We start from the raw sequence: 22508 nt of genomic DNA on the forward strand, positions 1-22508 counted from the left end.
CTATTTCACTCCTTACTTAAATGACAGAAATTGTAATTAAACCCCCCCCCCCAAAAAAAAAACCTTAAAGTGAGCATGACAGATCTTTTAAAAAGTTAAAAATTGTAACAGATGAGTCAGTCAGTTAACTCAGTCTTTGACCTCAGTTTTCACATAATTTATTAAGACTGAATATGTTTCCAAAAAGAAGGAAATTGCATCTGAGAGGTATTCAAATTCAAAACGTTTCAGCTGATATTCTAGCTGTCAAGTAAAAGCACTCTCACTCTGATTATGGCTCACAATAACTGTGATGATATAATTTTCTAGCTATCTCAGTCCCACTGTACTCTAGTGACAGAATCAGGATTCTTAAAAAATTAAAAATAGTGACAGATGAATCAGTAAACTTGCAGTCTTTGACTTCAGATTTCACGTACAATGAAGACTTAAATTGCATCTGTGGGGTAGCAAATTTTTCCCGGAGAGCATGCCTCCGGACCCCCCTCAAGTAGCCATGTCGCTTTAGGATATGCTATGCATGCTATGCATACATAAAAACACTCAGCCGCCCTTTTATCATCAATCAGGACCCTCCTTTTAAATATAATGACAACCCTGTGGGGCCATCCGTGCTTCAACAGCAATCAATTCATATTCCATTTCTTGACAACTTTTTGTTTGAGGATGATTTCACTGACTAGATAACTGGAAAGTTATCACACTATTTTGAATGCAATTTGGGATTTTTAGCTCATGCAATCCCATAGGAAAAGCAGGTTCAATTATTTGTAGTCTATAAGTGATGACATCTCGTCCACATTGTATAAGACATTATGTGACGTTTTGACCTCCCCAATGGCATTTGTAAGTGGGAGTAAAAATATATAAACTTAACAATTAGTTTCAAAAAATGTCACAAAGGCAGAAATGCAATAAAGGATGTAACATAAACAATAAAATATTTCTGAAGTTGAGGCGCACGGCATCATGAAAATTTTTAAGATTTTAAGAAAATGTCACAAAAGATTTTATTGCCTTATTTTCGAAATGCTTTCAAAGTAAAAAACTGTAACCAAAACTAAACAAAAAGGGCTATTCCATCCTTGCAAAATTATTTGTTTAGATCAATTTCATTGCTGTATGTTCCCTTTGTTAACTTATGCTCCAGTGATATTTTGAACTGCTATAAACATTAATCGTCATTAAGTGTATACAGTTTACGTGAGCGCCTTGCAGGCAGCACACAGTTTGTTATACTGCTCCTGCCAACATACTTAAATTTCTCCTAGATAGTCTTCAAAGATTTTATTTTGCATTTTCTGGTTCTACTTCATTGTTATTTCAAACCATGGCTATGAGATACTCAAGATGTTTTCTTATTTCTCAACTCAAACCAACTTCTACATCACTACCCAATTCTGGACTTTGGCGAGGTCTTCTAGAACTCGGAATATCACGAATATGAAACCTACTCGGCGTGGATGCAGAGGAGGCCAAAGAAAAGTTAAATGCTCTACAACTCAAGGCACATCAACTGGAGGTTCGAACATCAATGATTTCCTGACTTCTTTTGAATCTCGAAGGCAAGAAATTCAAAGTGTCGTTTATTTGCACATTTCATCATTAAATATTCAACATGACACTTCTTGGAGCTGCAACACAAACAACACTGTTTCTACGCAACATAATCTCCTTGATGATATCTCATTGTCAACTAATCAGGCAAGTCCATCCGTGATTAATGATGCGAAGACCATCCTGCTAAATTTGAATGTTCCTACAATTATTTCAGATCGTCATGGAACATATAAACATCAAAGTAATGGAGTGAACGTGAACGATTTAATAACACTGGCGTGTATTCCTTTTGTAACACGAACTGAACTTCGTGCAAAATTTGTAGTTGAAAATAACATAGACATCTTACGGAAACTTGGTTGAATACAAGTGACATTAGGGATGAGCTTACAATTAATGAATTAACACCTTAGGGATTTCTATTTCATGATATTGCTCGGAAGGGTAGGGGTGGTGGGGTAGGTTCTCCTACTAATATTTTTCTCTTTGTTATTTACAGGCCTCCTCCTTCAAATCGAAACAGCTTGTCCAATAAGATTTTTTTAGAGCAGTTTTCAGCTAATCCTAGTTCACTTCTGATAGTTGGTGATTTTAATTTCCACATTAACGATCCTACCAACACAGCTGCTAAACAATTTCTCGATCTACTTGAGATCTTTTATGTAAAGCAGTTTGTCCATCAGCCTACATATCAAGATAAGCATGTACTTTATCATATTATTATTACACGATTGTCTGATCAAATCGTCTGTGATGTATCTGTATGTGATCCAGAAATTTGTGATCACTGTGCCATCTTAAGTGATGTGTGCATTAAGAAACCACGACCAGTTAGGGTAGTCACTCATTGTCGTAAGCTGTGGGGAATTGACATGGAAAAGTTTAATGCTGCTATTGCCAACTCATCTCTGATTTCACCTGCTAGTGATCTGAATAATTTGGTCCAACAATACGACTCTGTGCTGTCATCTGTCCTAGATTCTCATGCTCCATGAGCTGAGCGTGTTGTTACTATACGCCTGTTAGCGCTTTGGTATACACCAGAGATAAAAGGTGGAAAGACTAAACGTCGTAAGTTGGAGCGACAATGGTGTCAATCTCGTCTTACCATTGATCGTGCGCTTTACCTGGAACAGTGTGATGTGGTAAGAAAATTGATACAATCTACCAAACATGTTTACTACTCCAACGTGATCAACGAACATCAGTCTGATCAGAAAGTGTTGTTTTCCTCCTTTGCCAAGGTACTGCATGTTATTCCAGAGAAAAAATACCCTAAATGCGTCATCTGATCTACTTGCAACCTAATTTGCAGACTTCTTTGAAACTAAAATTTTGAATGAATGTGCACGCATGTGTGCGTACAGTGTGGACGCAACTTTTGTAGCTCTGTGAAAATTTGGCCAAAATGGCAAAAAGTGGTCAGTCTGACCAAATGAAATCATTGAAAAAAAGCAATGATAGTCTGAAGAAGCAATTAGAGAATGCACGAAAGGCTATCAAGAGATTAGAAGAGAGAGTTGAGGTCCAAGAACATGCATCGAAAGAACATAATGGCGGACCTTCCCGCGAGGTGCAATTAGAGACCGAAAGAAGCTTAAGTTGGCTCCATGAGAGCGAAAGCGACATTCAAAGCAAGCTTAGAGCAATCCGTAAACGGCATGATGATATTGAAGAAGGTCTCGGGGAACTGGAAGGAGCTGTTGAGGAGTTCCAGGATTATAGTTACCCTTTCACTATAAAGATTCTAGGAGTCCCTGAGCTTAGTGATCGAGAGAAGGCAGAGGATACAAGCAACCTTTGTGTTAACTTATTCAATAAGATGGGCGCTGAAGTTTCAATACATGATATTGATATAGCCCATAGAGTGCCTTTTCGAGACACTTCTCGTATGGGGCTGAAGCCAATTGTTTGCAAGTTTATTCGCAGACTGGCAAGGAATGAAGTGATGTCGAAGAGGAAAGTGGGAAGATCTGTTGATCCGTCCACTATTGGTCTTCACGAGGGAACTGATATGTCTAATGTCCTTCTTTTGGACCACCTCACACCTCGTTTGCAGCAGCTATACTCAGATGCAAAGGAATTCAAATTGAAATATGGTTATCAGTTTGCTGGGCGAGAAATGGATCTATCTTCCTTCCTTATTCAGCGGATGAAGGTTCTAAGCTGCTGAAAGTTTGCACTTCCTGAGACCTTGCTAGATACACCCAAGACGAACACGGGCAGTTAAGTTAATGCCGTGTTTAGACTTGAGCGTGCTACCGAGGTATTGGAGTTTACTTACCTAGGTTAATATTTTGCGTGTGTAAACGCCAACTAATACCGTAGTAAACACCGCTCAAGACAATAGAAAGTTAACTAAGGTAAAAGTTCGGTCTACTCTGCGAGTAGGCATGGTTAAGGTCGGTAACCAAGGTTTGGATGACAGATACATCCGCTTGCGGTCGCATAGAATTTCACATCTTGTGGTGTCGGGATTGCGTCAGGCTCATTCGACCACGTTTTCAAGACCAGGTTTTCGACCAAGTTTCCACGTCTGGTTTCGGTCTACGAAGAAGGTATGGCAAAAAACAAAAACACCAATCCTTACGAATGCGACCAACCCGAAAGGTAAAGTTAACACCGTTGTATAGCTAATTTGTGCATATAATATTTCTTTCTTGTGGTGATTGTTGATCCTTGCGCCTGTATTTATTTTCTATCAATTGTTTCGCCAGGGAAGATGCATATTCCACGTTGTCGCCATTTTCCTATGCAAGACAACCAGGGTTACAAGCCTCCCCGTACAATCAACAGTTCATGCCACAGCAATACTATGTTCCGCCAATGATGTCCTCGATGCAGATGATGGCACCATTCACCCATTCGCCTGCCCATGCGGTTCAGGGCAATTTGTAGCAGAATTAATCGCTTTTGTCTCGACCTCTTTAGGTGCTGCAAAAGTAAGAGCTGCTGCAATCTCGATTCCTGGGTTTGCTGATCAAGAACAAGAAAATAGAACGCGAGGACTACAAGAGCCACAGCTTCTCTTTTAAACATGAGCATTTTATGCGTGGAAAATGCGTGGATTTAGAATTTGCCTCCAATTCGATAAGATTGTGATTGATGACAGATTTACCTTAGTTATTTGAGCCAGTATAAATACCGGACAAATGTACCAGGGTTTAGTAAGTTAATGTTTACCTTGGTAAACGCTTGAGTGTAAACACAGCATAAGTACATTTAACTACGTAAAGTATATGTCTTACATAATGTGAATCTCTCTTGAACTGTACAGTAAAATCTTTGGTGAGTATTCTGTCAGCATTAACTATCATATAGTTCTTCACCAACCTGACCAAATTAAGAACTGGGGTCCTCCAACTGCTTGGTGGTGCTTCCCGTATGAAAGAAGAATTGGTGAGCTAAGTGACACCTTGACTAGTGGAAAGTCAGTGGAAGAGCAGATTTTCAACCACTATTTTCTCCATCTTTGCGCTCCCCACTCGCCAATGTACTCCCTGGCTCTTACAGTGAACATGTTCCACCAGTCATACAACCTCTTCTGGAAACTCCCTCATCTGACTCATGTGTGTCCGAGTCCCTTCAAACAGCACATTTCGGAAGAGAAGCAGAAGATTTTTTTAATGGCTAATTGAAGGCCATCTATACCTTGGAGGCTGTAGCAGGTGATCCATTTTCTTTTGTTGAAAAGGAGGAATTTTCTTCCACTGGCTGGCCTGTTGCTTTGCTCCCTCCCAAGAGAGTCAACCAGCGCATTAAAATTTCTTTTCTGTTGGAGCTCAAAACTTACATCAGGAGATATTGTACAGGGATGACTTCGTCTTGGTTGAGCCACGCATTGACATCTATGCCAGATGCCATGTCAATGGGACCACCTTTTCATCGAAACTCAATAGAACGGACCGAGGTAGTACCATTCTCTCATACTGTGTAGACAGGAATCATCAAGGAGTAGAAACAACTATGCCATACTTCGCAATTCTTCAACTTTTTCTTTCAAGCAAGAGTGCATGTTTCCAGTCATGGTAATGTCCATCGCAAGGAGCACAGTTTGGCATTTGTGGATTGGTGTCGATTTGCTAACCGTAGCCATGGTATTGACAAGTCATCTGGTCTTGAAGATTCGTCTCACCTTTCGAAATTTCGTACGCATTTTGAACGAAATTTCGTCTCTCCTTTCGAAATTTCGCACACCTCCAGAGTGAAGATTCAGCAAAGCAAAACGAAATTTCGCACTTCTCCTGAGCAATTTCGCTCAACCTACAGGAAATTTCGCATGTCTCCAAAGCGAAAGTTCGACGAAATTTCGCCGAAATTTCGTTGAGAACAAAGCACGAAATTCGACGAATTTCGCTATCATTACTTTTGCACAGTACTATACTTTTTAGACTACACACATTGATGTGAAAAAGTGTCAATTGACTTCGAAATACCTGTTTGTTTAATTTATTCGTTAGTAAGCTAAAACTATGAGGAGAATAATGTTTGCATTGGACGGGACGAATAGATGAATATTCTAAGTCACTATTATTTACATTATCAGCGTTAAGACTAAAAAGGTCGATATCATTAAGACTAGGCAAGCGATCGAGATACTTTTTACTTGGAAGATTTTCTATCGGCATTAAATTATTAAACGAGCCATGGCATTGGCGTATATTTTGACCATTGTAAGGCAATTCACGAAAAAGTGCCTTACTGAGTTTAGTTTGAGCTGAATTTGGCATTGTTATTCATGGTGACTTTTCAGCAGTGTTTTCAACAGGTTGATGGCATTTTCATTTATGTAATTGTGAAGAACAATTTCACATGCCTCTGCCAGAGTTCGCACCAGTTTGTATGCTTCCTCACTTACCTCTTTCCACAGCCAGACTCTTGCAAAAGTTATGATGAAATTCTTCCACTGCTGGGCAGTTATTCCTCTTCCAGACATTTTCTGAAGCATGGTATGAGGAAGCCACCCTACATCATATGGGAGTAGCAAGGAATTCAGCCTCTGGTGGAAGGTTTCACGTCCATTGGCATCAATAAATATGTTATCCTCAACTATGATAGCATTTCCTACGTCCTCAACAAGACCAAGAAAGAAATTATGCATTGGGTCAATAAGGAAATTATCAACAGTGTTAAAATATGGGAGACGTGAAAGCTCACTATATCTAACTCCACTTGCCTTTGCAATTGCATCTGCAGCGTGCTGACTTGAGGCCTTTTGGTAGCGTTTCATTGCCTCCCACACTTCCCGGTCCTTCCTTGTCTCTGGCATGCTTGTTGTAAAGAAAGACATCCTTCCAGAGGCACCAACTGTGCCAGGCTCTCGCTTTGCAATCATGTGACACTTGTCACAGGGTCTGTTTGCCTTGTAACTCAGGAATTGAGAAATCTTCCGTGATGCAGGAATATCTCCCAGCAAAGGTAAGAGTACAGCACGTGTGATGGCCTCTTGATGTCTGTTAGCGATACCTAGTCCACATATTTTGATTCCCTCATACACAATAGCAGATCATTGACAATTGGTTTTAGAAAACTATTGATGTGACATTGCGCTTCCTCTGGCCCTGGAATAATACCAATCACCAATCACCATGGACCACTTCTTCTGATAACGCACAGATCTTGGTAAATTAAGGACTGTCATACACAAAACACCACTGGAGTGAACTGCCCGAGTGAAGGGGTTAAAGAAATCAAGATAAAGTAACAGAGCCAAGTTATTCTTATCTTCTAAAAGAGGTACTTTGTTGTCCCTAGAGTAGTATAGGACTTGGGGGTACCAGATCAAAATTGATCTGTTACCAAACCCAAGTCCATATACTACTTTACATTTAACGGCAACCAATATTTTGGTCTCGTATTTTTGGAAATCTATATGTTTTAAAATATAATAGTGCGTTTATTAAAAGATTGAATTTGCATGATCACATTGCATGACTTTTTCAAAAACACAGGAACTCGATGATGTTATATAATAGGGGGTTCCCCCAGGAAAATGAGTCATCATTGATAGTCATGTGAGGTTTTTAACCAATTAAAAGTTAACCCATAGATTAACCAAAACTGAAAATACAACCAAATGGTTCAAAATCTGGTTTATTTTGGTTGGACATTTTGCTGCAGACAAAGGATGCCTTCAAGAACTTACTACTCGTTTTGAGTCTACATGTAACAAGATTCAAGATTCTATACTGATTATTAAAGCAAATATGGGTACCGATCAAGAATTTAGTTTTAATATGACAAGGGATTTTTATAATTTAGCATCCACTGATGTTAGTGTCTTGGATAATGCTGTCGATCGTTATATCAAAGTCTTGGAGGAGTACAAGAGGGTCTTGAACTATGAGAAATCACGGAGGCGATTAGAAGACAGGATAAAGAAAATCACTGATGTTAAGACAATGAAGGAGGCTTTACAGAAAAATCGTCAAGAGAGGAAATTGGCAAGTGATCCCTTCAAGAAGAGATCTTAAGATTGTATTTACTTGTGGCATTTTGAGTTCAATCCTTTAAAAGAAATGTTATTTTAGTGTGTTGATTTTGTAGTGACCATAAGCGAAACTGGTGACGCCATTGTTATGAATGTACCTCTTGTCATCGAAGCAAGATAATGACACTTTGTTGAGTTCATAGCTTCCAAGTTGATGTTTATTGCTTCGGATTGTTTTCATTGTATGATACATTTGTTCGTTATTGAATAGTACATTTTTATAATTTTCATGAGTGATGTTCTTTTTGATTACATTTTTGTTGATTCCCTTTGCAGTTTTTCCGCCTTTGTCATTGTCTTTCATGTATGAATACATTTTGGATCTCAATCCAACGAATTCAGTTATTGGCACGCCTGCCGCCTCATCTTTGAATTTACCGATTACTTTCTTATTAGTCCTGTCGAAATATTGTGAATGTTGTGAATAATCACTGTTATCGAATCTATCTTTATCATCCCAAAAGTCTTGATACACATCCTTAGTTTCGATTTCATAAGTCAGCGAGTCTGTGTCTGTGAATAATAATTTTGCTTTGCTGTCGTATTTTTGTTTGATATAATTATAATGAAAATCATACATTAGTGTCTTACTAAGATCTAGGATACACATACCCACATATACCGGCCTGTTTAAGGTTAGTGTTTCTTTAATCTTATGCACTGCCACTAGATTTTCATTGAATATCTTACTGCTTACATAAGTTGGTTTAGCAGCCATTTTTAATAGTTTCTTTTCATCTGTGACGAGTCTAACATCAATACGCTTACGTAGATTTTCACAGCATTTACCATAAACAGCGTTATTCATAAGTTTGAAGAAATCTTTCTCAAAAGCGTTTTTGGCATTAGTTCTTTTCTCAGTGTTAAAGTCAATATATTGCTTCAACCATGCGGACTGATTGAACTCTAGTACTCGATGGACTTTAGTTATTTTCAAACCAAGATCAGTGTACAATTGTAGGTTCCTATAATGGAGCACGTATTTTTCTTTATTGCTTAATGTTGGTATTAATTTATGAACTAAACCAGTTGATATTTTATATTTTTTCGCGATGTTTTTGCAATATTCTGATATCATGTTTCCACCTACTTTAACCTTTTCTGGTGCTATTGGATAGTCATTATGCAAATCATGTAGTTCTTCTGGATATGCTAGGTCTACTTCTAGTATTAACCCTTTCTTGCTGTCTTCTTTATACTTGCCTAATTCTATATTGTCTATCTGTTTTTCTGTCATCCATTTGAAACTACCGGTTGGTAAATATTGACTCATTGCCCATCCATACAGATTATTAGCGTCTAAATACATAATATACTTTGAGGGCGCCTTCTCATCATATGTTTTCATGTATTTATTGTTTGCTTTTCCATACCGGTTGGCAATGTAGTAAATTGAAACATATCAACATTAGTCATAAGTTCTAATTTAATGTCAGTCATCTTTAACATAGCATCCCAACTAAGACCAGGGCTTGTAAAATAATGTGCAGGATCCAATTTGTAATACTGCAAACATGTTTTCCTGAAATTTTCGAATACATCAGCTAGCAAAATGATGTCGGATTCAAGATATAAGTCATGGTACTCACCCATATTTTTAACAGAAAATGTATTCCACTCATTTTGAGCATGTTTATAATCTTTGTCTGATATATTTTCATCATTCAATATACTGTAAAATTCTTCTTTTGGTGGCAGCTTTTCATTGAATTTATCAAAGCTGTCCATGAAGTCGTATGGATAAACTCCCTTTTGAGACATTAAATCAAGCTTTTCGTTTTTGAATATTTGAGAGATATATTTTAATGCTTCTTTTGGTAGGTTGCTCACTAGTTTATCAAGACTTGAGCTCATAAATTGGAAACTATCAATGAACGTTAGATGATTACCAAGCATGAAAGCCATATATTTCTCCATGTTATTAGGAATTGCATTTATGTTCATTTGACACTTTTCACCTTTCTTATTTTTGTATGTATGCTTCTTGACTATTTCACCAATTTCTTGCATTATAAAATGGCTGTCATACCCACGGAGATTATGAAATATTACTGGAATTTTATCAGTCAACTGGAAATTCAGATTACAATCTTGATGAGCGGATCCTCTATAGTGTCCTTATCAGTATATTCTTTCTCACATATATGACATTTATCAGCTTTTTGGAATTTTTCTTCATTATCTTTTGTCATTTTTTATTGTTTGTTAAATTCCTTTTTCATAACCTTCTTACAATATTTAACTTCCTCCAACAAAGCTTCCATAAATTTGTAAACAGCTTTTTCACCTCTGTAAATTTGTACTGGTCTGCTATATTTATCATCATAACAACAAACAACCTTGTATCCATAACTACAGTCTGTATGCTTCTGATAAGCCTCTGTGTATGATTTATCATTATTAGGTTGACAACCTGATATCTTTTCTGTTATGGCTTCAAAGTCTGCATAAATTACAAATGGAACAGCTAACTGTTTATTAAAATTATTGAATTTTAATATGCTGTTGTCTTTTGTTGGCATTTTAATCGCTTGCATACCATTCACTTGTATACAGTTTTCTTTATGATCAGTTAATACTCTTTGAGAGCTGAAGCATTGAAGACAATGCATACAGAAATGTTTCCTCTCTTTGTGTTTCGTTTGATTGTACATGAACTTGTTGAAATCTTTTATCAATACATAGTGATTGTTTTTGTTTTCTGTGATTAATAATAAATTCATATGGTCTTCATACTTTTCTTTTGTAACATAAATTGGATATGGTTGTTTATCTTCATAACCGAAAACATTGATGTTTATTTTATTCTGCTTTTCTATTTTGTTGTACTGTTTGGTAGTGACTGGAAATTCAATGCCTTGATAATTTAAGTTGTCTACACATTGTTTGTCTGATTTTTTGATCCTGTGTGGGTATTTGTCTTGAGGATTCAAATGTCTGATGTGACACCACCTGAAGCATTGATTGTCTTTATTTTTCAAATTAACCAACCCTTTAGCACTGTTTCTAAGTTCTTGAGGTAGTTTAATATAGCTATTAGCTTTCCTTGGTTCATATTTAAAAATATTAAGATGATGACTATCGACTGATTCAATAGTCCAACCTGATCCCTCTGAAATCCACACAGCAATAATATTTAAGATTTCTTGTTTTGATAAAGATAAAGCTAGTTCGATTTGTGCGTCATTTGTTATTGTTTGGGGTTAACTGTTGAAATAAGCTGTTTTGAACAATTGTTCTTCACGACCTATTTTCTTTTCAAATGTGACTATCAGTGTTTCAACAAACTTAAGCCCTTTCATTGATATTAATATGTTTTCAATATGGTTAGCAACAGCCTTCCTTGTGTTTATAATCTTGAACCATTTGATTTACACTCTTACGAGGTGCTGGGATTGGTCTAATTTGATTTACACTCTTACGAAGTGCTGGGATTGGTCTAATTTGATTTACACTCTTACGAGGTGCTGGGATTGGTCTAATTGATTTCTTCTCTTGCTTTAATAACAATCTTATTAGTTCAGATTTACTGAGCTTTTTAAGATCGCTCTTGTTCATATTATTATATGAGATATTATTATTCATTTATATATAACTATAGATTTTTCTCTCTTAAGTGTCTATAGATGTGCGTTTGATAAATGATTGATTTAAATGATCCAGTTATGAATCCTTTAAACTATATTGATATGTTTGTTTATTTTAGCATGAAATATAGCATATTTTCCACCTGTTTGCGGTCTTTTGTAGTTAAAAGTACATCTCCGGAATCATTTGGTATGATATAGCGTGATTGGACTTTTTGAATTGTGACGCCACTCTCTCGTTCATGAATAAATTCAGGATGTTTTGTATCAACTGCTTTTTCGTCTAGTTTGTCTAAAATTTGGTTTATGTACTTTTTTATTTGTTCATCATTAATTTCGTTATTTAATAACATTTCGAGTTGTTTATTGAGTGTATTTTTCTTTATCGATTTAGTTTTTTTCGTGGATGGATTGGTTTTCTTCACCTCGTTTGTTTTCAATAAGTGCATGAAATGTTGATGATTTTTTAGTATGACTTTTTCTACTTCAGCACGCTTTAATTTGGAGACTTGAAACCCTTTTTTGATGTTTAGGACTTCTTTTTTTAACTCCTTAACAGTGAAGTTTTTTAGATGATTTTTTAATTGATTAATTACTTCCATATGTAATAAATGTACATAAAAAATAATTTATTTCAAATCATGTATTTTGGCACGATATTCTAATAGGTTTGGTAAATCACCGACCTTCAAGCCGTTAGCATATGGCCAAGAACCTTCTTCATGTACCCATTTAGCCTTGTTTATTTTCCTTCTGATACTTTTATTATTTAAAGCTTCTTCAACTGTTGTATTGATATAATATTCTATTCTTCTATTTCCATTTTTCAAAGTCAACAGATTTTGCCTAATACTGGTCAATATCATATTGTGCTCTTCAGCATACTTTTTAAGAGGCCCTGACTCAGAAAGCGTGTCAGACCTTGGAAATGGGGGTTGGCCAAATTCAACGAAACTTGGTGAGGACATTGTCCTTGATGAGTAATTATTAAATCCGGTTTTATTTTTCTTCGTTCTATCTTCCTTTCAGTTTTTTCAGGGGGGTCCCATTTTGGGGTCTCAGAGTACAAAAATAACACCCTTATAAAGGTTAACTTTGGAGTACCATTACAATAAATGTAGAAAGCTCACAGAATATATAATGGTATGGGATGTTTCTACTAAGAACCTACTTTAATACGGTTGATGACTTTGGGGGATATAATTATTGGGAAGAGATAGGCATGGCACTAAATGTATGCAAATTTCGACCTCCCCGAAAATACGAAAAATAGGCAAACTTCAAGAAACCATAATTGTTACCTGTAATCCTATTAAGAATTAAGACACACGTCATGACTTACCTAAGGACATCTATAATCCAAAACAGGATTGAAAAATTTGGGTCCTTAAGCTTTGCTGCTTTCCAGGCATCATTATTACTCAACACTTGTGCAAAATGACCTCATTTGTATAAACAAAATTTTGACTTAAAAATCACTGCTATATCAGTTTTTTCCTAGCCTAGATAATTTTTATGGGAAAGCAAAAGTTTTATAAATGAGAAATATTGATTTCGTGTAAACAAAATACAGGGAAAATAAAATAACTGTGATACGAGTCATGAAAACGCTTCTGGCCAAGCCAGATGTGGGACTACTAATTAAACTTACAACACTGGCTATACAGCTATTACAGAAACAATCAATCTTATTATAGTAAGAAATATCGTATTATAGTAAGTGATATAGTAAGTTTTCTGAAGCAAAATAGTGGGAAAAATGTTGCAAGGCCTTTATAATACTGGCCATTCTTCCATTTTGTGCGTGTTTGTAGTAAGGACTAGTTACAAATTGGCACCAGTCTCCATGGGTCGAACAATTACAGAACTTGCAGCTAAATAGTTGAATTCGAAGATGACTTACTGTTCATTTGGCAATAACTCAGACCCTTGTGGCGCTGTAAAATGGGCGCTACGTGACGATGCCATTATTTCTCTAATGTCCTGCACGTCGGACATGGGGCCATGGCTCAAGAATAAGTATAAAGGTTCTGGAGCGTCGGGCATGAGAGGTCGACCAAAGGCCGGGCACACAAACACGACAAGTGAGTAAAACATTGTTACAGTGTGACGGGACAATCAGTTGCAAAATAGTCAGATTCTATTATGCTTTGTCTCCTTATACGTGGAAAAATGATGTCGGTATGATAACAACATTTATCTGGTTTTGTCACCAGTTCATTCATTTTTGCCTCTAAATTAGCGAATTACTTTTACAATTAATAAAACCCATGAAAACAATCCGATTGGCAGAAATATTCAAGCTGCTAATTCACGCCCTAAAACTATTTATGGTGGTTTTCCACAGCCTAGAATGCCGTAAAGTTTACATAAATACAACTTTTGTGTTGTTGCGTTTGCTCTTTGTACAAGACTAGACGTGAGCTCTGTTTATTCTAATTTCCAAAAATGACCAGTTTTGCTTCATTACCTTTCCAACAAAGCAGAGATTTTCAATTAAGGTTAATAATGCTGCAAAGCATTTCAATCTTTCCGTACCCTGTATGGTTCTTTAACGTTTGTCCAATTTTTCGTGGTTATTTAACGCATCAGTTGTTATTCAAGTAACTCAATTAAAGTAACCTAATTAAAGTGTTTACTCAGGTGCTTTTGCCCTTATGATAATACAGTTTATTCCGTTTTTTCTCAGTCTTACGATCAGCAGTAACTTTTTGACAAAGGGTCTTTATTGAACAGCGTATCTAAAATACAACAAAAAATATCAGTTTAGTCATGCAAAGAATTATTTTGTGCAGGAAGGTATGAAAAGACAATTTTTTTTCGTCTCCCTTCGGCTTCACATACCATCGCTGAAACAAAACAATAAAAATACGAAAAGTATTTCCCGGTCCCTAGTAACATAAACTTTCTCGCTCCTTGCTTTCCTCAAAATCTCCATACCCTTGTTTTAACTAGACCCTAAAGTGCACCTAACCCCAAAATATTTTTTTTCGCTAAAATGAATCTTTGCAACTGCTCGAAACGCATTGCGGCCATTTTTTCATTTTTCTAACAAATCCTGGCATTTTATAGGCTTCGAGAGTTGTGAAAATCCAAGCATCTTTTGTTCACGACCGAGTCAGAAGGGGAGTGGGTCTATTCCTGATTTGACGTCACAAACTGATTTACATTGCATTAACTCTGTAAATATGCATGCAAAGTAGATTGTGACGTCAAATCAGGAATAGACCCACTCCCCTTCTCACTCGGTCGTGAACAAAAGATGCTTGGATTTTCGCAACTCTTGAAGCCTATAAAATGCCAGGATTTGTTACAAAAATGAAAAAATGGCCACAATGCGTTTCGAACAGTTGCAAAGATTCATTTTAGCAAAAAAAATATTTTGGGGTTAGGTGCACTTTAAAGGGGCATTGTCCAGGCTGATATATAGTGTTTTAATGAGAATGGCCAGGAGCTATAGCTTTATTGTCTTGCAACAGAAAGAAAAAAAAACGTCAAAATTGCTAACAGCAAAAAGATCATAAAAACTAAATGGAAAAAATTATGACTGAAAGACTCAAATTTCCACCAGAATGGAATAGTCTAACTTCAAGTTCGCCATGACCGTCGACCAAAAGCACAGAGAACGCATTTACACAGGGTTAGCCTCGCCGTAAAAAATATTCTCAAATACCGGCGGGAAGCTGGCACAAATTTGAAAATTAAACAATACACAGTGCTGCAAACAGGTCATCTACTCATCTTTAGGTCGAGGCTAACTAACCCTGTGCAAATGCGTTCTCAGTGCTTTTAATCAGCGGCCATGGTGAACTCGAAACTGGACTATCTTGACTTCTCGACTCCCTATCAAAAAGTCAAATTTACTTCCATCCTTGTAATCTTGCACTTCCACTGAGTTTCCCCAAATTGCAGTGTAAAATTGTTTGAACCAGTTTAGCTGTATATTTGGTTGCATTTGGCAATATAACATGGAAATTTATAGGAAAGCCAAATTTCGAGGTGTTTTTGGCCATATTTTGAGCGTCAATGAATATAATTTATTCAGCTTCTATCATTCTTTTAATAACAATATCATTTGAAACATTTGTTTGCGTCAGAGAAAAATGCTGACCTTTAGATCCTTGCCTTGTTGCCAAACGAAATGCTTTTTTCTTCTATGGGCGAGAGAAATAGCCAAAGTATGGTACGTTTTACAGTGGAAGTAATGATGTGGAAGGTGACTGAACACTTGTTACTCTTAGAGCTGCTGCCCCATTACTGAATTCGTATCTCACTGCTATTTCCTCTGTTAAAATACTGCTGCTTTCATATAAGAAGGCAGGCTGGCCCTGGTACCCAGGACTAACATCCTGGTATCCAGACCAGGTTACCGGGACTGACGAAAAAGGTTTTAAATATGCAAGCATTTTCCTAAAAGAGCGGCCGGAGGTCGATTATGTGTTTTTTCTCAGATTTTTAAAATCAATTTGACCCTGTTGTTTAAGATTTAAAACCTTTCAGTAATAAAACAATTGAAAATACGAGCCACGGATACCTTCCAATGCGCCATGCCTTTCTGTTAACTTGTGATCGCGTCACTAAACGTTCTGCGCGATAATCAAGCTAAACACGATTTCCCAAAAAACAGTGGTCAAAATTCGCCTCGCTAAACGGGCCAACTTACTACTTACTAAGAACTGCTATGCTTCTTTTTATTCCGAAAGCTGAGGTAGCTGCTATCGCCGAGTGGGAACTCATTCTCAACTGTGCAGGAATTCCCTTTGGCGATAATGACGTTATAAAGTTGACCATATGTCCCAAACATCATGCCAAGTACACTACTATGTACCAAGTGAAGGTAATGAACCAAACAAATGCTGCATGATTATTGTTGAACCAGCTTTGTTCAAAGATATGCCGGATTGAAAGCCAAAAAATACATACATGTATATATTTTTTCTACTAGGCTAACTTTTGTCATCCAATCCTCTAGACTAAAGAGAATCGCAAGCAAGCTAAAGAAAAACCCTTGTCGCATAAACAAAGAGATGGCGTGTAAAATATACGAGCAGACACGTGATACTGTTGCAATTGGCTCAGGTAATAATAAGTCAACCCATAGCCTGCAATCAAGCTATCTACTCGAGTCAATAAAAAAGAGAAACTGGAGAAAGGTACAGAGAATGCTTGTGTGGTATTTCTCAAGGCTTTGTACGTAATCAGGAGACAAAAGGGATACATGTTAAGTCATAATCTTTCAGGTGGTCACTTTGAACTTTTTGAAGTTTAGTAAGAACGAGTCAATGTCTGACAAATAATCTTCTTTTTGCAGTGATCTGCAGAACTTGCAGGGGATCACTTGATCAAGACGCAAAGCCCCATGAATTGCCACTTACAGGATCAACATTCAAATCTGTCCCCAGACAATCTCGAGTGAGGAGACAGGAAGCTTGTGATACCCGTGTATCCTTGGATTCGCTCGTTTCAGCAAGAAGCATTTCATCCCAAGAAGAAAACGTCAGTGTCTACTTGCCAGAGGGTGAACTTCAACGCAAACATCTTGCAATCTTTAATAATGCTCTTACTAGCATTTCAGAGGGCAGTTTCCAACCTTTTTTGCAGTACATTGATTACGATTGGAATGAAACGTCTGAGCAAACAAAGATACAGTACACAAAGAAAGTAGAGGAAGCTATTACTCTTGTTTTGCGTACGGTCGCACCTTCACAAGAAGGACCTCTGTGGCAATCGGTTATCGACTATCACCTGTCACACGAGAGACCTAAGAATACTTTAGTCCTTGATGCTGGGGTAGAAGCCATAGAAGCCGCGTACAACGAGTCTGAAAATAGATCTACACGGATTCAAATACTTTCACTTATATGTGACAGGTACAGCCAAACAGAACTTCAGGAACTTATCCCTGACATCTCCAGACGACAAATACAAAATGCCAGAAAGCATGCCAGCGAAATAGGTGCTGGTGAAACAAAGGTGCCCGAGAAGCTGTTTCGATGTCGTCTAGACATGGACAAAGTCAGGGAATTCATTCTTTTTATTTCAAGATCCACATTTCTACAAGATGTTGCCTTTGGTACTAAAAAGCTGAAGCTGAACTCTGGAGTAACTCTACCCATACCAGCAGTTGTGCGAACGATGACAACAACCAAAATCATTCATTTGTATCAACAAGAATGCAAACAGGAAGGCAAAGAACCCCTGAACGAGCGCACTTGTTTTAGAATCATGGAATGTTGCAGTGCTTCGAGGCAAAAGTCCCTCCAAGGTCTGGACAATACATCGACAGCTGGGATTGAGGCCTTTGAAACACTTGCGACGCTTGCTGAAACGCTGGCAACTAATGGTGCAGGAGCTACTTGGGGAAGAGAAACTGCCCAACGACTAAGAGCAGGAAAGAAATACCTTAAATGTGATTATAAATGTAACTTGGGTCCCGATGAACATTGTCCTGATCACTGCATCCAGTTTGCCCTATCAGATCCTGGCCAAGACCAGTTTTGCAGCCCTTGCAACCATGAGCACGACCTGGTATGTTTACAATGCCAAAGCATTAACGAAATCCTGAATAGCATTAAAGAGAAAGTGGAGAACAACGACATAAGTTTGACAGAAGAGCAAAGGGAAAGAGCAAGGTGGGAATGGGAACATGCCGTAACAGAAATTGAGGCGTGGAAATCCCATTTGCTTCGAACATTTCAGCAAGATATCGCAAGGAAGGATGCTTTGAATGCTCTGAAAAGTGAAACCATTTTAGTCATCAATGACTGGGCCATGAAGCTTCTTCCTACGAAATACAGAGAAACACAGTCAGAGTTTTTTGGCAAAAGGGGAATGAATTGGCATTTTTCAGCAGTTGTTCATTCATCTGACCACCCCGATTGCAAGCCAACAGAATGCGAATACCAAATCCACGCTTACATAGCTGTATTTGACAACTGTAAACAGGATTGGTTTTCTGTTTCTTGCATTCTTGAAGAGGTTCTAAGCACCGTCAAAGAAACGCATCTTTCCGTGAAAAGAGCAATATTAAGAAGTGACAATGCAGGATGCTATCACAATTCCGCCCTGTTGTCCACAATACATTCCACCAGTAAGCGTAGTGGAATAGAGGTTGTGAGGTACGATTTTTCTGATCCACAGGCGGGCAAAGACCTATGTGACCGGCGAATAGCTCCGTGCAAGCAGCGTCTCAGGAATTATGTGGCAGAGAATAACGACATACAGACAGCCCAAGATGTAAAGAATGCACTTGAATCACCCCCCAGCATCACAGGAACTCGAGTAGCAGTGTGCACAGTAGATCCCTCAGATGTCTACAAAAGTTGCTTCTAACAAGATTCCAAATATCACAAAGTACAACAACTTCTCCTTTGAGAGAGACATTATCACAGTCTGGCAAGCCTATGGCATTGGGGCAGGTCAAAAGATACCTAATTCAAGTTTTATGTATACACAAGATACTTCAGGGCTGAGGAGAGTGGGTGAATGGTCACAAGAATCCATTATTACAACGCAGAGAAGACAGGCAGGGGCTGGAACCAAAGATCCTCTCAACCCGGTCGCCACGTTCCCTTGTATGGAGCCAGCATGCATCCAAACGTTTAGCACGCTACAAGAGGCTGATGATCACATGGATACTGGGCGTCATGTCCTGCTACAAGAGAAAGAATCCGTGTATGACACAATCCGCCGACAGTGGGCGTCAATTGCCACGTCTGTAAAGGGTCAGAGCCAAAAACCTATCTGCCCTGATTACCAATCCGATGCAGCAATTGCTGGTGGTCTTCAAGGAACCCCTGGTGAGGCACAACTGGGATGGGCTCTAAAAAAGACAAAAGCCAATGTTAGAATCTGGCCAGCAGTCAAGGAATTCTTAACGAATGTTTTCGATGAGGGCAACAAAGATGGGAAGCAAAAAGCTAACCCAACAGAAATTGCTGAAGAAATTAAAAAGAACTTTAAGAGAAACGAATGGCTCGAGACGCAAACAGTCAAAGGATTTTTCTCTCGACTAGCTGCAAGACAAAGAGGGCAAGAAATCGGCAGTCAACAAGATCACGATCAAGATTTGGCCCTAGAAAGGGAAGTATTCTTGCAACATTTGGAGCAGCAAGTAAACAGAGAGGTCGGCCTTGGTCACCCGGTCGAATATGAAGACGTTAACCTGTGTCAGCTGTACCATCAGGGTAGATTTGAACAATTTTTGACGAAGCTGAAAATAAGTGACTTAAGGTCAATGTGTAACCAATTTAATGTCGCTTTGAAGGGCCCGCTCTCACGAAAGGCAACTTTTATTCAAGCACTCCAAGAGCTCGTTACTTCATGCAGCTGTCTTTGCGATGATCATTGAGTTGCTGCCGGCATCCAGGGTATGAGACCAAACAAAATATTTAACCTTTATTAAAGACAGAAGAAGTTAAGTCTGTGAACATAATATGTTGTCTTATATAAAGTACAATAAAGCAATCAAGTTTTCTATTTTATCATCATAGATGCTTAGAAATATTGCAACACTTGGTGTCCCATAACGTACATAAATGACAAACTTCTTTCCTAGAATGCTGAAACCATTGTTATACCTTTAATCCATTGTCATAACAGGTTACCATAGCGACAGTTCAGCTGTTAAAACTGAACACCCTTAATGTTGGCTTTAAGTGCTTGTAACTAAAAAACCAGCTTGGTGACCTTAATTTTCTATTATCGAATTTTGATCAACACGCAAAGATACAACTTTCTGCAAAGTTTAAAGATATTCTACAGTGGTACAGTGGCAATTTAAATTTGGAAAATTTAAGGTAGCTCTGACCCCTGTGATGGAATATTTTTAAGCTTTCCAGAAAGTTGTAGCTTAATGTGTTGATCACAATTCGATGATAAACAATGAGGGTCACCTCGTTTTTGAGTTGTAAGCACTTAAAGCTAAAATTAAGGGTGTTTTAACAGGTTATACTGTTGCTATGGTAACCCTTTTATGTAAAGAGATTGACCACAACTTGTTCAACAATTGGGCATTCCTTTGATACAATTTTTATTGCATCAACTGATAAAGAGAGGTAGTATTGTGACGGAACGAATGTTGTTACATTATGGGTTGTGAAATTACCACGTGGTTGTAATAAGATCTCTTGTCTTAGAGAAGTCAGAAAGCAGGAGAGTGAATAAAAGCAGTGCGTGTGTTTTGTGAGGAAAATTGTTGTTTCATTCAGCTCTTTACAGTATTAACCCACCAAAGTATAAGTGCTGGGAAGTGCTAGGAACTTTTCCAGCCACCTTAAAATCCAAAATATGGATTAGCCAGGAGTAATTTTATAACTCACGGCGCAATTTTCCCTTAAACTAGTCGTAAACTAGTAGATTATTTTCAGAGCCTAAAAAGGTAGCCAGACTAGGGAAAAAACTGATTTAGCAGTGATTTTTGAGTCAAAATTTTGTTTATGCATTTTGCAAAAGTGTTGTGTAATAATGATGCCGGGAAAGCAGCAAAGCTTACGAACCCAAATTTTTCTATCCTGTTTTCGATTGAAGATGCCCTTAGGTAACTTATGACGTGTGTCTTCTTTCTTAATAGGATTACAGGTGAAAATTATGATTTCTTGAATTTGGCCTATTTTTCGTATTTCCTTAGGGTCGAAATTTGCATATATTCAGTGCCGTGCCTATCTGATCCCAATAATAATATACCCCAAAGCCATAAATGATATAAAAGTATGTTCTTAGTAGAAACATCCTAGACTATTAGATTTCCTTTGAACTTTGTGCTTTTATCGTAATGGGACTTGGAAGTCAACTCTCACATGGGTGTTTCTTTGTACTCTGAGACTCCAAAATGGGACCCCCCTAAAAAATTGAAAGGAAGAAACAGTAAAGACAAATAAAACCGGATTTAGAAATAACTCATCAAGGTCAATGTCATCACCAAGTTTCATTGAATTTGGCTAACCCCCATTTCCAGGGTCTGACACCCTTTCTCTGTCAGGGCCTCTTAAGAGTCTTTATAAATGATTTTCTGTCTTTACTTTTTTCATATCCAAACATATCAGGTTCATAATGAGATAGTTTAGGTAGAGCGTCAATAAAGACGAAATGGTTAAATTTACTATATGTTGCGTCACTGACTGGTTTAAAATCCCAACCTGCACCGAAATACACTAAAGTATATCCATTTGTTTTTTTAGTTGAATTTTCTGATTTCATATATAATAACTATAGATTTTTTTCTTTAAGTGTTTTCAAAAGATGCGTTTAAAATGTGGTCAGAATTCAAAGGATCCAAAATTATGGATTCTTTAAACCGTATTTATATGTTTTTTTTGTTTATTACGACATTGTGAAAGTGTTTTTTTGTTTTCAGGTGACAATGTTTACCTGCAAGTGTGTAATTTCGTCCAGTTTTACATATGTCACAGTACCAAGGCTTGTGAAGCACATAATCAGTTTTTCGTTGTCTTCTCTCTTCATCAGTATAAAATCTGGGGGGACCTTTTTCGACAATTTTATTTTCCATATATTGTTTCTATAGATATATTTTTAAATGTGTTCGAATGCGCGTTTAAATATAGCCAGAAACAATTGAATATTTTTGGCTACAATGTAGCAAACACAGTATGAACTGTAGCTATTATTATACGTTACATAACTTCAGTTTAAATGTTTTCAATATCTTTTAATGGTATCCAACTGTTGAAGTCATCACTGTATCCCTTCCACTTCACTAGAGCTTGTTTCTTTTTATGGTCTTTTTTAATTACTTTATCAATACGGAAAACATCCTGCTTGGCTTTTAATAGTTCAGGTTCATAAAAACTCCCTTGTATGTCTTCATCGTTGAGATCTTTTAATTTGTAAGTTATAGGATTAGTGTATTGTAT

The 22508-nt window shown here is 37.4% G+C and overlaps 1 protein-coding gene across 1 annotated transcript; it reads right to left on the minus strand.

Annotated features, from left to right (window-relative positions):
- Positions 1-8081: 8081 nt before the first annotated feature.
- LOC137987883 (uncharacterized) lies at positions 8082-9323 on the minus strand. The gene has a single exon (XM_068833970.1). The coding sequence runs from the start codon at positions 9321-9323 to the stop codon at positions 8082-8084; it is 1242 nt and encodes a 413-aa protein (XP_068690071.1).
- Positions 9324-22508: the final 13185 nt, after the last annotated feature.

The sequence above is a fragment of the Montipora foliosa genome, unplaced genomic scaffold (genome assembly GCF_036669935.1).
Source record: "Montipora foliosa isolate CH-2021 unplaced genomic scaffold, ASM3666993v2 scaffold_394, whole genome shotgun sequence".
NCBI lineage: Eukaryota > Metazoa > Cnidaria > Anthozoa > Scleractinia > Acroporidae > Montipora > Montipora foliosa.

What these genes read in the sequence shown, in the direction of transcription:
- LOC137987883 (XM_068833970.1), bottom strand. Translation starts at nt 9,323, where the DNA reads ATGAGTCAATATTTACCAACCGGTAGTTTCAAATGGATGACAGAAAAA.